This window comes from Strix aluco, chromosome 5 (assembly GCF_031877795.1).
Source record: "Strix aluco isolate bStrAlu1 chromosome 5, bStrAlu1.hap1, whole genome shotgun sequence".
In the NCBI taxonomy this organism is placed as follows: Eukaryota; Metazoa; Chordata; class Aves; order Strigiformes; family Strigidae; genus Strix; species Strix aluco.
The window spans coordinates 50011363-50027230 of record NC_133935.1 but is presented as its reverse complement, the minus strand read 5'-3'; the positions used below and the strand labels follow the sequence as shown (position 1 = coordinate 50027230).

Genomic DNA, 15868 nt, shown 5'->3' with positions numbered 1-15868 from the left:
CTAAAATTTCAATTCAGTTCAGGTCTTCTCTAGTTTTAACTAATATATAAAGTCTTTTATTGGGCTAGTTCACAAAAATTTAGCTTTTCCATCATGGTCCTTGGCACTGTGGGGAGTGTGGAACTCAGTGAGTATTACATTATTACAACTGTGTCAACCAACAACTTGGATTAAGCACAGAAACAATTCATGTCTATATCAAGAACAGCAAAAATTACAAATTTGTCTGGAAATGCCTTGGGAAATTCCAACTTTCCAGTGAGCATTTGTGTGTCTCCTTTGAAGTTCTGAAATATGTAACATTCTGAAAGAATTTGTTTCTTCAAATATGACTTTACAAAAAAAAATCTAGCCTTGCTGCCACTGCATAAAAGCCCAAGTCACCATGAAGTGCTGCCTTTTCTTACTGAGGATCTAAGTGATTTACACACCCTGTGGCACAGAGCAATTATGCTCATTTGTCCTTCTTCCTATCCCCCTACACACATCCTTTCCCAGCAGAAGTACAAAAGAACGGTACTGCTCATCATTTAAAATACAATAAGCAACGTAGATAAGAAGGTTGTTCTAAATAAGTGATGAAAACACTTTGTGCAGTTTTCTACAATCACCTCTGGGTACACAGCTACCTAAACATCCTGCAGTGTGTTTACAAAATTTACAAATAATCTGTATGTCATGTCTGTTCATGCTAAACCTGTGTGGTGCCAGAAACATTACCTGTAGAAGTCTGTCATATGGTTTTAAACCTCCCAGATCGCCAGGGCCAGCTGGTCGAATATTTTTAACATACACGCCTTTCTCCAATAGACCATCTGAGACACTGAACCCAAAGTCTTCTCCATCAGAGTCCTTGTACAAAGTTACCTGTGGAGATGATGTGACATGATGAGAAAGAAAAAAACAGTTTGTCCACATTTCTACAAGTACTAGGCAGGCTTTCTTCCTAGTGTCTTTTGGTTTGGGTCCCCCCCTCCATTAGATCACTTACTTACCTACTTGGTACTTACAGTATTATACAAGAGTTGGACCCATTTTGACATTATAGTAATATTCTCAGAAGCTGCCTTATTCTTCAGTAATAAACAGCCCTTTTAACTTCTGCTTGTCATCTGGAAATTTGTGCTTTTGTGGTGTGATTTTTTTGAGTCTTAGTTTCTTGCTACCCTGTTTCCTAGTTGTCAGGATCTGAGTACAAGATTAAGTTTAGTTTCGGGAATTAAGACCTGGCCTCAGCCAAACAACTGGTGTCCTGTCTGCCAAAACTTCCCTAAGGCATAAGCACCACCAGCACCCTAGCAAGCCTGGTTTTGGCCAGGCAGTGATCCACCCTATAAGGCCTCACCTCAAACGTGCTCAGTATAAGAGTTATAATGCAATCTTTTAAGGAAGTCTGAATAAGGCTCCTTCAGAAAGAGCTCAGAGGCAGTGTTCTTACAGTTACATAGCCAAGAGATGGTCATTCAAAAGCAGGAAACAGAAGTTGTTAATAAAACTGTTAGAAGGTTTTCCAGGTGTTCAGAGAACAAGCCCTTGCAGGTAGTTTTGTGAATTCAGTTATTTGATAGAAAAGGATTCAGAGATTTCTTTGTAGGTACGTGGTACACTTAGGTTTTATTTCTGTGAGGGTTTTTTTTCTTTCTTGTTTCTCTCTCACATCAGGGGTGCAGACTTATGCAAGTAAATTGTGTGAATCAATGGTGTGACAGCTGACTGACACTACTGCTGGCACAAAATGTGCGTGCAGACGCACTCACACCATCAAAAATTGTGCTTTTACTGCTATAGCTTATGTCACTTTGGGTTCAAATTACTGGTTCAAAACATACCTTAGCTGATAAAATGACAACATTAAGAGTGCTCTGTAATTTTATAATGGCTTGGTACCAGTAATGCTCCATGTGCTGCATCCTTGTGTGTGCCAGCCACTGAATTCCTGTCTGGAATCATTCAAATCGGAGGGGACTTTGGGAAGTCTCTAGTCCAACCTCCTGCTCAAGGCAGGGCCAAGACTGACTTCAGATCGGGCTGCTGAGGACCTGGTCAGTATTTCACAGAAGAATGCCAAGGCACAGCAGTGCTGGGGCACCATGCTGGTTGGTGCTGCCTTCAGCAAGCTTCTGAAATCTTGCCTTAACTGCCATTGTGAAAAGGTAAGCAAGAACAGACAAGGATGTCTCAAAACAGGACTGAAGAATTTGGTCAGATCAGCAAAGAGCACAGATAGTTGGGTGGGGTTTTTTTCCTGCTCTCGGCAGTTTTGTTGAATTTACTTGGCTTTAGTGGTATATCAACAATTCTTTAACCAGAACGAACAGACTCACTAGTCAGTTTGGCAAGAGCTGAGCTGGCAGGGCAAGAGCTGGCAGAAGAGACAACGCCAGCTGCTGCAGCATTAGCACCATTTTATCTGTAGATGTGGACGGTGAATTGCTGGGCTGCTATGAAAACATCTCTCTGTCTCATGCTGTGGTAAGTACAAATACCCACAGACAGTATTTGTCCCTTACTTTGCACCAGTTCCTCCTCTTCTCTCATTTTAATCCCTCTGTACAGTACAGCAAAGCAGAAAGCCACACCTAAAGTCCTGTTAGATAAGCTGAAGTCTTTCTCCCTGCCAGTGACTGATTCTCGTATTTGGGTATGAGCTATCATTTTAAACTTCCCAGTGGCTGCTGTGTTTAAGTTCCTTGTCTTCTTCTCTCCCATCTTCCCCCAAAGTAACTTGTTGCTGAACCTGTCATACTTCCCTCCATCTCAGCATGAATATTAGGAGTCAAAGGGCATTTCAGCTACTGACAAACCTATCTGCAAATTCAAAATAATTCACCTTAGAATGATTTAAATTTGTATCAACAGCTGCTGTACCAGCAGGACTCTGTGAAACTTCTAATAATGTGTTATCAACAGAGGCTTTTGCTTGTGATATCATAGCATGTCTAACATGGCTTTGATATGAAGCAAGTTTGAAGGTGCTATGAAAGTGCCATAAGACTACCATTCTAGCAAGACTGAAAAGGTTAATAAAGGAGAGATATATTTTATTGATGCATTTGTGTGCATTTCCTGTCAAGAATGAAAAATAATTAGCACTGAGATAACTTTTTTTCCACACTGTCACAAAGGACAGGAGTGTTTCATGTTAACTGCTTCTTAAAGAAGCCTTGAAAACTAAATGCAAAATGTGATACAGTGCCTAGGAGAAGAAGACTTACTTGAAATACTATGCACTGTTCTAGCACAGATGGCACGATTTTTAAAAGGAATGTTCCCTTTCCACTTTTTTTCTTTCCCCCTTCCTCTTCCTTCAGGCACTGGAATTAAATGTAGCTGGATCCAGCCTCAGATGAACTACAAAAATGTATGAAACAGGGGACTCTCTGACGTAATCTAGACTGTATTCCCGCCCTAAGGCAGGATCAACTGCATCTAACCCATTTCTGAGAGACATTTCTCTGTCCTGCTTTTTAAAATCTCCAGTGATGGAGACTCCACAGTCTATTAAAGTAATCCCTTCCAGTGCTTCAAATGCTTTCCTTAGGTCTAAATGAAACCACCCTTACTGAGAGTTAAGCCTGATGCTATCCACAGAGAACAGATCACTTTATTCTCTCCTTCTGTGCAGCAATGTGAAATGAGGATTATTTTTCACTGGATTCTGTTCAGTAGGTTAGCATCCTTCTTTAATTTTCAGACACCAAACTGGACACTCTATTACAGTCAAGACTTTATCAAAGCCAAGACAGAGTGGAGAATAATTCTGCATGTGCTACAGATGGTGGTCCCATTTGTATGGTCTAGGACAGTGTTGCCTTTTTCCTATTTTTTAGTGAGTGGTCTATTAGCAAACAAAATACATAAAAATTCTGTTCTACAAATCTATAGGAAGTGCTAGTCCACATTAGCTCACCTTATCTTGCGTCTTGTCTATAATAATGCCCGGGGAATGCACATGCTACTTCATGCCCTGCTTATGAGTCAAAAAAAGGCGCCTTGCAAATGATAAGGGACATGAAAGTGGAGTTTTGCTGTAGAAGTGAGAAACTGCATTTGCAGGACAGCGGGAAGTACTGCAACAGTGGAGCATGGAGGGAAGCAGAACTTGAGAATGATCATCCAAAGCCTTTTAGTGACCCCCCCTCATTGTTCAGGTTGGACTTTCCTGATTTATACGGACTGGGCATTCTAGAAGGAAATTAGTCACTACCCTGCAATCAGAAATTTTATGTACAAAAATATTTTCTCATTTCTCTGGTTCTTCAGATTTACATATCATAAAAGATTTTAAAAAAACGTTTTCCTTATAGCTATCTTCTCTTGATTTTTGCTTTATTTAACAGGAGCTTGGAAATTAAAGAAACTGATACTTACTCACTTAAGGGATGAGTTGTGATTTAACTTTTTTGCATGTTTGACAGCAGTTCCATTCAGGTCCAAGTCATCTGCAGAGAACTTTCTTTTGTATTATAGGTTAAATTTTGGGGCTCCTTCTTTTTAGGGCAGCATATGGCTTAAAAGGGAATCTCAGAGTAAAAACCCTGCTATCTGAAATACCCAGATTTTTATTTAATAATGGGTATGGGCAAACCCTTACCACACGGTTTTCTCATCTTCACTTGCCAGTAGCCCTGTCTGAAGGGTATGAGATTGCAGCCAATTCATGCAACACCTAAATCATGCTGTTTTATCTGTACTTGTGATCACAACTGTTTGGAAGGTTTGATTTCAATAGCAAAATATCCATTATGGGCAATTTGTTAGACTTTTAAATTTACATCAGGAGCCTAAGGGAAAAAAAAAGCTGAAATGGAAATTCAATTCATATTTCATAAGCAATTAAATAGCTACAAATTTTAAACAGAGGCTTACAATTTTTGAGTCTGTTTCTATGCCTTTCCTCCCCGTCAAATCTATGGGAAAATGCTTAATTTAAATTCATAGATCAGCTATTGAGGTATTTTAACTGACTGTAATTTTAGGTTAATGACTACTTGCAATAATAATATTGAAAAATTATCTGATGTCTACAGCATATTTTCACTCTCAGAGGACTGTATGCTCTATGGAACTTTTAAAAAATGGTCTGCTATGATTTTTAGAAAAATATTAATCTGTATGCTTACCTAAGTAGATAAAATCAATTAAAGGCATTAATTAAATTTGGGTACTGATATAGCAATCTGCTATCCAGTTAAATTAAATGTTACTTATTAAACCCTCTAGAATAAATGTTTGAAGAGGTTTGTGTGACATCTCAATCGTAGCTTCCTCAGGACAAGGACAGTTCAAGTACATGTTTGGTGGATGCAATGCAGTGAAGAATTCAGGTTAACTTGCTGCAAAGTTTGCAACATTCAGCAAAATAATGCTCAGGGCTGTGTTACCCTTCTGACAGGTGTATATCTGAGAAGGATAAGCTAATGTCATCTGCTCACCATGCTGCTCCATTAGACTTACTCATTTGTGTTTGTAGCCGAGCAGTTTTTGTCCATTCTTATTCTCTCTTACCCTATACAGTCGGACCGGCTATTGATGCATTCCATTTTTATGGCTTTTTCTTCGGCAGAATCATCTTATTGTGCTCTCACAATCAGATTATGAAAAAACAGTGGAACATTGACCTTAACTGGCCCACTTTCTGCAATCAAACTTAAGGTATGAACTCTGATCTATAGGGCACATAGCCCCTGACTCAACAGGCATGCACACTTATCACACCAAGGCACCTGACGTGTCCTGCTGAAGAAACTGGGACAGCTCAGCAGCACGCAGCCAAGTACATGCTTGAAAGTCTTGCTGAGGTAAGTCTTAGGCAAACTGTATCTTAGCTTGTGTTTCAAAGACTGTTCATAACATCACAGTTTTTGAAAATAGTTTTTATTTCACTGGTTGTCCTGTCAGTGGTCCAGCTGATTAAGTCATTTGCCAGTAAGATCTGTTATGAAAAACACTTGAACCAAGGCATTTGTCTTGACAGTGAAGTCATTCCTGTGGCATTGCAGCTCTTTTGGAAAATGATCATTGGACAAGCTGTCCACCAGAAACAGCAACTGAACATCTTGTTAAACTAGAGGTATAATACAAAAATGAAGGAGGAGAAAGTGACAGGCACATTGCTACACAAGAGCCAGTACGAAAACTAACAAATAAGAACTTGCTAAGATGGGCATGAATACAAAAGCAGCCCATGATGCTTGGGTTAACCTGCATGTGTGATCACAGGGGTACAAGTCCACTTTGGTAAATCAGACTGTAAGATCCAGTCACTGTTTTCTGTTTTTCTTAAAGGATTGTAAGGATTTGGAAAGCCCTTGGAGCAGGTTCAACTTTTAGATTTTTAGAAAGGAAATGTCTCTTTTCTGGATGACAGAACAGACAGTATAAGCAAACTGAACATCACTTCATCAGACATGGGAAAAGTGGGTATATTGTCTGAACAAAAACTGGAAATTACTAAAACAGAAGGTCACAGCAATCTTAAAAAACAGACAACTGAAGAAAGAGAAAGCTCAAGGACAGTGTATTTTTTACTGCCCAGGACTCTAAGAGCTAGCAGCTATCAGAATATCAACTCATTAATAGAAATCTGACTCCACCTTTCCAGGAAAGGATCTATTTTATCAATCATGAAAGGCTGTTTTTATAATCCATAGGAGAAAACTATGCCTTTGCTGAACATGAGCACACCATGAAATGCCTACTGGCGTAGTTTTGTTTTATATCTCACATTTACTCGCCACCCAGGAAAACTGAGCATAGTAACTAACTCCATTAATCACTTCACATCAAGCTGGAAATATTAATATTTTAAAACTATCACAACACATCCTATTGATTGTTTACATTGGCAATGGATTAATTTTCCATATAGAAAATCCACTTTCTACTACCTTCTACATTCAATTAGCCCATACTTAGTGAGTCCTTACCTCACTGAACTAAAGTGAACGAACCACAAACTAAACTCAGTCAAACCCACAAACCAAACCAACTCTCTTGAGAATGCCAACATGTGGCATCTTAACAAAATTTCTCCATGGTTCTGCCTCCTCTCTGGGAAGGTCTCAAACCTTTAAGTGGATGATGAGTGCAGGAGATGGGAGGCTCATTCCAATCAAGTAGAACAGCATTATAATGTCCCCCAAAGTTTTGGAATCTGGTTGACGTTATTGCCTCACTGGACTTGAGACTTAAACTGGTAAGGTGTTTGCTCTGCATATCTAAAGATACTTTATCCAGTACTTCCTTGGGGTGCAGAGCCACCTTTATATCACCAGGTGATTTCAAGTCTTGAGCAGTGAAAAGTTGCTTAGACTGAAGATTATTTATCCTTTTTATAGCAAAGGAATTATAAAGAGAAGTGAAGCAATAGCTAACTTGAAATAACATTCTATATTATGTACATTGAGTCTCATGTATTTGATTCAAAATGAGAGTTAATTTGAAAGAGGACCAATGGGAGCCCCAAACCCTCCTGAGTAATTTCCTAAAGAAATGTATTTTCTAGAAATTAAACTTTGCTTCCTTAATGAACACATTTTGAAGAGATGAGTTATTGGTATTGTTGATTTAAATTACCAGTGCATCCTCCTTGCAAAAGAGCAGTCTCTTTTGAGGATTTATTGTAAAATAAAATAGTAGACAAGGATGCATCTTATTTGTTTGTTTTCCCCACAAGGATATATCATTAATGTGTTTGTAAGAACTAATATGCATGGCCCCCAAATTACATCTGTGGAGTCATTATAAAAAGTGCTTACTGTATTGCCATATAATTAGATTCCCTATGCTGAATATATTATTTCAAAGCTGTCAGAAGAAAATTACAGACCTTGTGTAACTCCACAGGAGTTGGTGACATGATTTCTTTCATTTCTTGCTTAAATTTTCTCAGAACCATGGACTTTCTCCCCACATCTGACGGCAATGTGTTGCTACGAGTAGCTTGACTGTAATGTGGCCTTACAGTACTTCTTTCCTGGAAGCTGGCTTGTCTTCCCAGCTGGTTACGAGGTTGTGTGTTTTCATGATTCAAACTCATTGTACTTCCTGACATAATTGTGGCCTAGAGCATTAATGAACAGGTTAATTTTTAACACAGAATGTGGGTTAAGTGGTTAATTCACAACAGTAGGAAAAACATCTCTATTCTTTGTTAAAACAATCACTCAGGGCACAGCAAAAGGCAAGAGGATAGATGTTCAATCTGCTTGCAAGTCACTATAAAATAAAGGACCACAACAAAACACAGCAACAATAACAGAGCCCTATGGGCAAAAGTCTTCAGATGGCATTTCAAACTAAAATACTGAGCACTAGAATGGCTATGCTGGTAAGCTAGTCCCCTGGCAGACTGAAGAGTGTGTAGTATAATTGCTTATTTTAAAAATATTTTACGTGTAAATAAAGTGACATTTAAGTTGCGGCATAATTGCATTTGTTGGAATTGGAGCTATAGAAGGCATTTACAATTCAGACTGTGTGTGCAAGGTCAAAAAATGTTCAGCAGAGTATATAGGCAGCTCTAGAGTCAGCACTGGTGGAGAGTGTGCCCGTATACCATCCCAGGCCAGGGAAAGCTCAGTGCAGGTAATCTCACTGCCTGGAAAGAAACTTTGCAGAACACACATATTGCATGAGTAACTACCTTAGCTTAGCACTAATACCACAGAGATACAAGCCCCGTCTCACTGCTGTTTATAATCTCAGTAAAAGCTAGTCTTTTATGTTAGATGCAAGAATACATGGAGGGTGAACTCTTGAAAGATGACAATGGGAGTCATCTCATCCCCTGGGTGGAATGGTGGAAGAAGCACCTGTGCACAGCAAGGAGCCTTCTCCCTTGTGAAAGACTTTCTGCTCTGGGGAATGGGAGGCAAATGTGCTTTGGCACAGCCACCATACAGAGGTGTCACTGCTGGGATAGTGTACACTGAATTTCCTATTTATTCTCCCTGGTGCTGATGGACAACTGAAAACAGAATTAAAGTCCATAACCTGAACTTTGACTAGGACAGGATGCAGGCAGCCTGCTTGAAAATGAGAAGTAAAAATGAAGGGGGAAAAAATAATGGGAAAACAGGCAAATAAATGTTTGCTTCTGACTCTCATGAGCATGTCTGTCACCCTTCTTTCTCCCAGCTCCAGCACTATTTTCATGACCAGATAATATATTGTAGCCTTAACAGTCTGTCTTGTGCTCAGTAATGACTGATATTGCTGCCTGATGGAGCAAAAGCATCCAGAGGGCTTGGCAAACGGCAGTTTTCTTTGCTCTTTGGCTGAAGACCTTGAAATGAAAAACGATAAGGAGTCCTTGACTATTCAATGGCACTTCATAAAACAGAGGCATCGCTATTCTCAGCATCCTGACATACTGAATGAGTCTTGCTTTCTTTTCAGAGCTTTGGGTTGTGCAACAAGGTGCTGCTATAAATGATACAGCATCTACAGTTCTGAATTTCACTTCTGTGAAAGGCTGAGGAAAATGCAATGTGTTAAAGCAACTGAATTCTGGTCAGCATGAATGATCTATTTCCATTTTAGTATTATCTATTTCCATATCCTTTTATTGTGCTCTGAATATTGAAAATTGCAAGAGAAGCCTGCTGTACTGAACCATATCTAACTATGGAATTAAACCAGTATAACATTTTCTCCTACATTTCTCTGGTTTGCAATAACAAATACATGAGAATCACATTTTGCTACCCATACATGCAATACAAAAGCCATAAATCTGAGGAAGTAAATTAATCTGAACTGAGAAACTTTCACCCAGTTATGCCATTCACATTCCTCCTGGCTGCTAAAGGACTTTATATAACATAAAAATGAAAATGAGATTCTGCCAGTTTTGCAGCTCCAGGAATTTAAAAGAACATAAAAGAAAATATTTTAGAACCTTTCATTCCATAGCTTTAAGTGGCAGTATAATCTTAATTGTTCTGATTAGACAACTTAGTGAAAAGGTGGTTAGAAAAATAAAGACTCAAAGTTACTCTGTCTTTGTTCCCTTCCCTCTCTATCCCCTTCACAATCTAACACGAAGCATGGTTAGATTTGCAATTAACTTCAGGATGAAATGTGAAAATTTGTTACGTAGTGAAGAAACTGCCGTATAACGAACATTTCTCACACTGGCAGCTTTTTTTGCAGAGTGGTAAGATTGCAGGTAAACATTTTGAAAAGCTGATTTTCTTTTATGTTCATCTTAATCAAATTAAGTTTCAAAGACAACCTACAACATGCTAAGAAAAGCTGCATAAAGCGTCTGTCAGAGAATGGGATGCATTGCTGCAGGAAGGTTATGCCCATTTAAGAAGTTCTGTGCCATTTGCTGCCTGTGCAGACAGCATCAATGGTTATGCACAGCAGAAGCTGCAAGTCAAAAGCTCTGGGGTGAACATGTTTATAGAATTTTGGTTGCATTGTACAAAAGAAAACAGCTCTGCTTAGGGGCGGGGGAGGCAGCTGCACAAGCAAAAATATAAAGGTAAAGGGTAGGTACCAAGAGAGTCATGTTTCTCAAACACAGACGCCTGTCAGCCTTGTCCTGTGGAGAGGGGTTAAAGCTTTTAAATGAATTGGTGTGATTAGTGCAACTTAAAAGAAAAAAAGGAGAAAATAAAATGAATGTAAACCAAAACAAAACCATTATATTTCTCTATAATTGGAAAGAAAGGTTAAGATTGTTCTACCTCTAGTTCCCTCAGAATTCCTGACTGGCCACAGGTCTCTAAATCCTCCAGAGCCTGAGACCAGAAATTTTCCTCCTGGTCAGCCTCGGTGTTATCATGGGTACCTGCGAAGCTAGATTTACAATGAGAGGTTAAAAAAATGTGGACTTTTTTTCCTTTGAAAAATATATTTTACACACGTGCCTTGCCACAGATTGCAACATGAATGACAGAATGTTATGGTAGGTAGGCAGGAGAGTGGGGAAGAATCACTGATCATGAGAGGCTGGATGGACATGCAGAGCACATGACAGACAAGTCTCATAACCTGGCAGTCGCTAGCAGCTGGCAGGATCTGAGCAGGGAGTTATTCAGTAAGGAGATAAGTGGATTCAAAGAACAATTCAATACACATTTTTACTGGATTGAAAATTGAATTTACTGGGACCTTCCTATGAAAATTAATGAATCAACCAGTAGCTGTGTGCAGAGCTGCTCTGTGTAACAAATATTTGCAATAAAACCTTTCAATCTCACAGATGTCTTCCAGGCAATATGAAAAGAGCCCTCATTTTTGCAAATAGTGTTTTGCAAAAGAGTGACAGTGGTGATTTTTACCTGATTTCTTCAGCCTAAGCTGCATTTATAATTATCAATTTAAGCCCACCTGGCTGCCATCATATAAACTGCTCCAGTCATTTCATACACAAACACACAGAAAGTTTCAGGGATGGAACTGTCTTGCATGGAGACTTAGGTGTCTGGTGTTTCATAAACGCACCAAAGCCTTATTACTAGTACTCTTGAGCAAGATGTTGGTGACAGTGATGCTTAGGGAAGTTGCCCAGCAAGAGAGGTCTGATGAAAAACACCAACTCTGGACTGCAGCAACACAGCTCAAAGCCACACCATTACAGTGTATGTGTGTGGGGAGGAAGCAGGACTTTTTGCTGTCTCAGCAAGGGATATCAGCTCAATGAAGGTTCACACAAGCATCAGAGCTGCTACACAGGAGGGGGCTGATTACGGGAAAGGCACAAGAGAAGGATGAGGGAGGAAGGAAGGAGTTCACCCATTTGGTGGCAGCAAGCTGTTACTTTGGAGCAGCTGCTTATGGACTGCAGCTAGTGGTGCTTAACAGCACATAAACAGAGCAAATGCTATTATGGAAGCATCTGAGGCCTTGCTTGACAAACAATGTATTACTGAGAATAGCGTGAACTGTTAACAAAATAGCTTTTAAATAGAATTGCCCAGCGCAAGGGACAACAGCTTGAATGCTTCACACACATGATACTCTGCCTCAGAGATGCTTTCTTATAGTTACGATCAGTCAAGCAGACAATGGTCAGCCATTTCAATCTTATTGCAATGATTCTCTATCTAGCATCAGTGTCTCCTCCTATGATATTGCAATAGATACAGCAATGGTGAGAATACCTACTCAGATCACAGATGCAATTCCTCCCAGGCAAGATAAGAAAGTATTTAAAACATGATTTTAGAAAGATCCTTGACTTCTGAAATTAGCTCTTTCACTAAACCTAAGTAGTTGTTTTAATAGCCAATGTTGAACATAGACTAAACTATCCATTACAATAACTTTCTTTATATTGCATACTAATATTATAAAGTGGAACTTGCATTAATGAACAGGATTATTTGAGGCAATTGTCTGCGACAGCAAAGACTGGATTTCCTAGAACTGGAGGTCCATTTCTTCTCCGACTTCTGTGAAATCTGAAATCATAAAGTCTGTATGTCTGGACCTCTTTTTAGCCGCAGCAATTCCTTTTTCTGCCCTCACCTACTCTTTTGCCTTTTCTCTGAGCCTTGTCTCCTGGTATGTGAAACGCTCAACTTTTGCATCTCCATTACAGCCACATGAATAAACTGATTTCTAGCTGAGCTACTGCACCAGAGAAAAAGAGGTACCAAAATAATTTCTCATCTAGGTGGATTTTTTTCTGAAACCTGAGAGATTGATTTTATGTCATGTGAAATATTGTTTGACCTATAACAAATGTATTTGGTTTTCTGATGCTTATTCAAAGAGCCATCAGAAATTTAGATGCATGAAAATGCTGAAGGAGAGGTAGTGGGACAGATATGAAGACAGGTGCCTATGATTTGATTCTTACTGACATATGAGAAACAATTTTTTTTTTTTTTTTTTTAAATTCAGGAGGTGATAGCATGTTTTAGGATCTGGCACACTCATTCCTGTAAGTATTGTTTAATGTGCAAAAATTTTCCCTGGAGCAGGAACTACAACTGAGTTGTCCTACCTGCCAGTGAGCTACAGAGTGGTTTAAGCTCTCTGGTTTCATTTGCTAGCCAACCGAAATGCCATTGTCACTCAATAGCATGTTAATGATATGTTTTCTCTTTTACCCTGTTTTTCTCCTTTTTCTCATTTCAACTGTTTTTCCTTTCTTCCCCCTTTCCCCCCTGCCCCACCCCGTGCCTGTCTCAGCCCAGCCAGATCTCACTCCTGTGCACTCTTTGTTCTCCTACCTGGAAGTATTCCACTCTTCCAGCTGTCCCCCACCTTTCCTTTGGCCACCAGAGGCACCTTTCCACATCTTGCCCTCTTTCTTCATGCTTCTTATGCTCTCTCCCCCTGATCTTTCTACAGAAGTTTGCTTTAAATGGTTTTCTTGATTCTCTCCAGATGTCTCAGTCTCCTTCTGTTGCCACATATTCTTGGAAGCTGTGCTACACAAAATAAAGGTAAGAAAAAAAGACTTTTTAGTGTTAGATAAGAAGAAAAGTTGCTTAGCTAGAGGCAGAGAAGAGGTGGTTTTCTGGGGATCCCTGTAGCAGGTTGGAAGAACAGACATGTCCTTCTCAAATATTCCAGCACTTGGTATAGGAACACCATCAGGTATGGCAGAATTCATTTTACAGATACAGGGTTAAAATAATCATTATTTTAATTTGTATCATATATTTCAGCTGTTAAGTCACGTTGACAAGTAGAACAAGACTCTTTAATGTGCATGCCTTCTGTTGAATAGTGCTTTAAAATGGTAGTAGAATACATGCTTTTCATTTAGAAGATTGTATTTTACAATCCAGATTCCCAGTTCACTGCTTATCAACTTTTCCAGCCTATTACTTATGTAACTGCAAAACAGTAGGTGTTCTGGAATCTATGGCTACATCTCATCTGAGAAACAAAATATGAGCTTTAACTGTGGATAAAGATGTTGCTATTAAATTAAAGATATTAACTTGCCAAGAACGGGAGGTATGAAGAAAACTATGGTCATTTCCTTTGTTAAATATTGTCCTCTACTAGCCTATGAAAACTTCTAGTATGCTTCTGGCCAGTAGGGACCAAAGGAGCTGGATACGGACTGAGAGTTCAGACTTGCCCAGATCTTAGCTATCATCCTGCCAGACTTGTCTCCAGACAAAATGCCACTGGGCAATCTGCTGTATCAGAGGATTTGTCATTCAGATTCTGAAAAGCAGCACTGGCATCTAAGCTTTGACTTGATTTGGATTTCAAAGGTAACAGACTGGACCTTATGGATTTACTTATCCAGTATGTTTATACAGGAACCAGAAAGGTTTTCTTTAGTACTAAACTTGAATTTCTTACAGACTGGGACTTTAGGCTCATTGTCCTGCTACACTAAGAAACTGTATTTCTAATGAAGGACACGCATGTCTGCAAGTCCTGAGGATGGGTACACAGAGCACAGAATTCTTTCTGTGATGTCTGTCTTCCCTTGTCTGAGAAAGAACTGTTCTTTGGAAGGAATTACCCAAGTCTCTGCAGTGGTTCCACTGCCGGATCATTCATAGAATAGAGAATAAGAGACTTTTGGGTCTTTCACTATCTCCAAGCATTGTCAACTAAGCATTTTTCCCTCAGGAAGTTCTTTTGCCTTCAGAGAAATTCACTGAAAAGAGATTTACTACTCAGAAGAAGAGGAATGAATGCATGGCAAACTACCATAGCTTTAGACAAGACATTTCTACCTGGATCATTTTGTTCTCCTACTGAATCACTGAAGGTGTCTCAAGCATTTATGGAAGATGACTGTAATTTCTCTTTCTTTGCCCAAACCAAAATGAAGAATTTTCACGGAAGACAAAAGATTAACATGCCAGTTGTCTTTAGCCACTTTATTTGCAGGTTTATTTTGTGGAGTGGAAAACAAAGCAGGTTTTTTCTGAAGCTTACCCAGGAGAATGCTCTATTTTTTTGTTTGTTTGTTTATTCTTAAGATATAAATGCTGTGGGTTTTTTTGTCTGAAGGAATTCAAAATAAAAATGTCTTGGTTTTGGCATCATAATCTTCCATAAATGTCACTAATCTACCCTAATAAGTTTCATGAAGTATAAATACTATTATCTTGTATTTAAAGGAAGAGCTGTTACAGCTGCATTAGAAAAATGTAATGTCATTCCAGACAGTAAGCATTCAGATTTGAGGCATTGCTGCAGCTGCAAATCAGAAAACCGAAACTTGTATGGGAACTTACCTGCTTGCTGTAGGTCGGTCCCATTCGTCATCACTCAGGCCTGTATCATGAAATGGGTGGTTTCGTGGTTTGCTTGGAGGGGACAAACTAGTCTGTTTAGGACTCCTCCACTCATAGGCATTGAAGTTGTATCCTGAAGCCTGATAGCCGTGTCCTAAAAATATGAATGATATATTTATGGCAACGTGTATGTTGTAACAACAGAAAAGTGAATCTCTGAAGCTGGGTTCTCTAGAACTTGGATGTGGACTCACTATTGCTACCTTTTTTTTGCAGCAGTACTTAGATTATTTATGACCTAAATCATGCTTGGAATTAGGTGTGCTCTAAAGCTTCTCCTACGAAAGGCCATTGAAAGCAAAATCTTAAATACATCTAACAGTGTTCTCCTACTGTTTATGTCTCACCTGCTTCTGATGTTTAGTTCCAGACACCTTCACAATTTATCAATTTCCAATTTGACATCATACATTGAATACTAGTGAATAAATCATGCATGTTATGGATGTGTTACATGTATGTTAACATTGCCATGTGCAACATGCCCAAAATTAAACCTAAGCTATTAAGAAAACTGTGCTTCAGACCTATTGAAAAAGGAGTTTGCAAGGATACATTAAAAAAAACCCATCAACTTGACTTTTCAGATGACTAGCAAGAAAGGTTTTTCTTCCTCCTGGTAACTTCCT

General features: G+C 39.1%; 1 protein-coding gene across 8 annotated transcripts in view; it reads right to left on the bottom strand.

Annotated features, from left to right (window-relative positions):
* The window catches only part of GRIP1 (glutamate receptor interacting protein 1), a 342061-nt gene that overhangs the window by 1908 nt on the left and 324285 nt on the right, over window positions 1-15868 (bottom strand). For 5 of the 8 annotated variants that reach the window (XM_074827290.1, XM_074827293.1, XM_074827286.1 and 2 more), the window contains 6 exons: window positions 15180-15333; window positions 13197-13397; window positions 10701-10812; window positions 10511-10555; window positions 7832-8065; window positions 721-867 (listed from right to left, as the gene is read on the bottom strand). In XM_074827290.1, coding sequence (XP_074683391.1) covers window positions 721-867; window positions 7832-8065; window positions 10511-10555; window positions 10701-10812; window positions 13197-13397; window positions 15180-15333 — 893 coding nt within the window. The remainder of the gene's footprint in view (window positions 1-720; window positions 868-7831; window positions 8066-10510; window positions 10556-10700; window positions 10813-13196; window positions 13398-15179; window positions 15334-15868) is intronic. The other 3 variants (XM_074827288.1, XM_074827294.1, XM_074827292.1) reach the window with 2 other exon arrangements.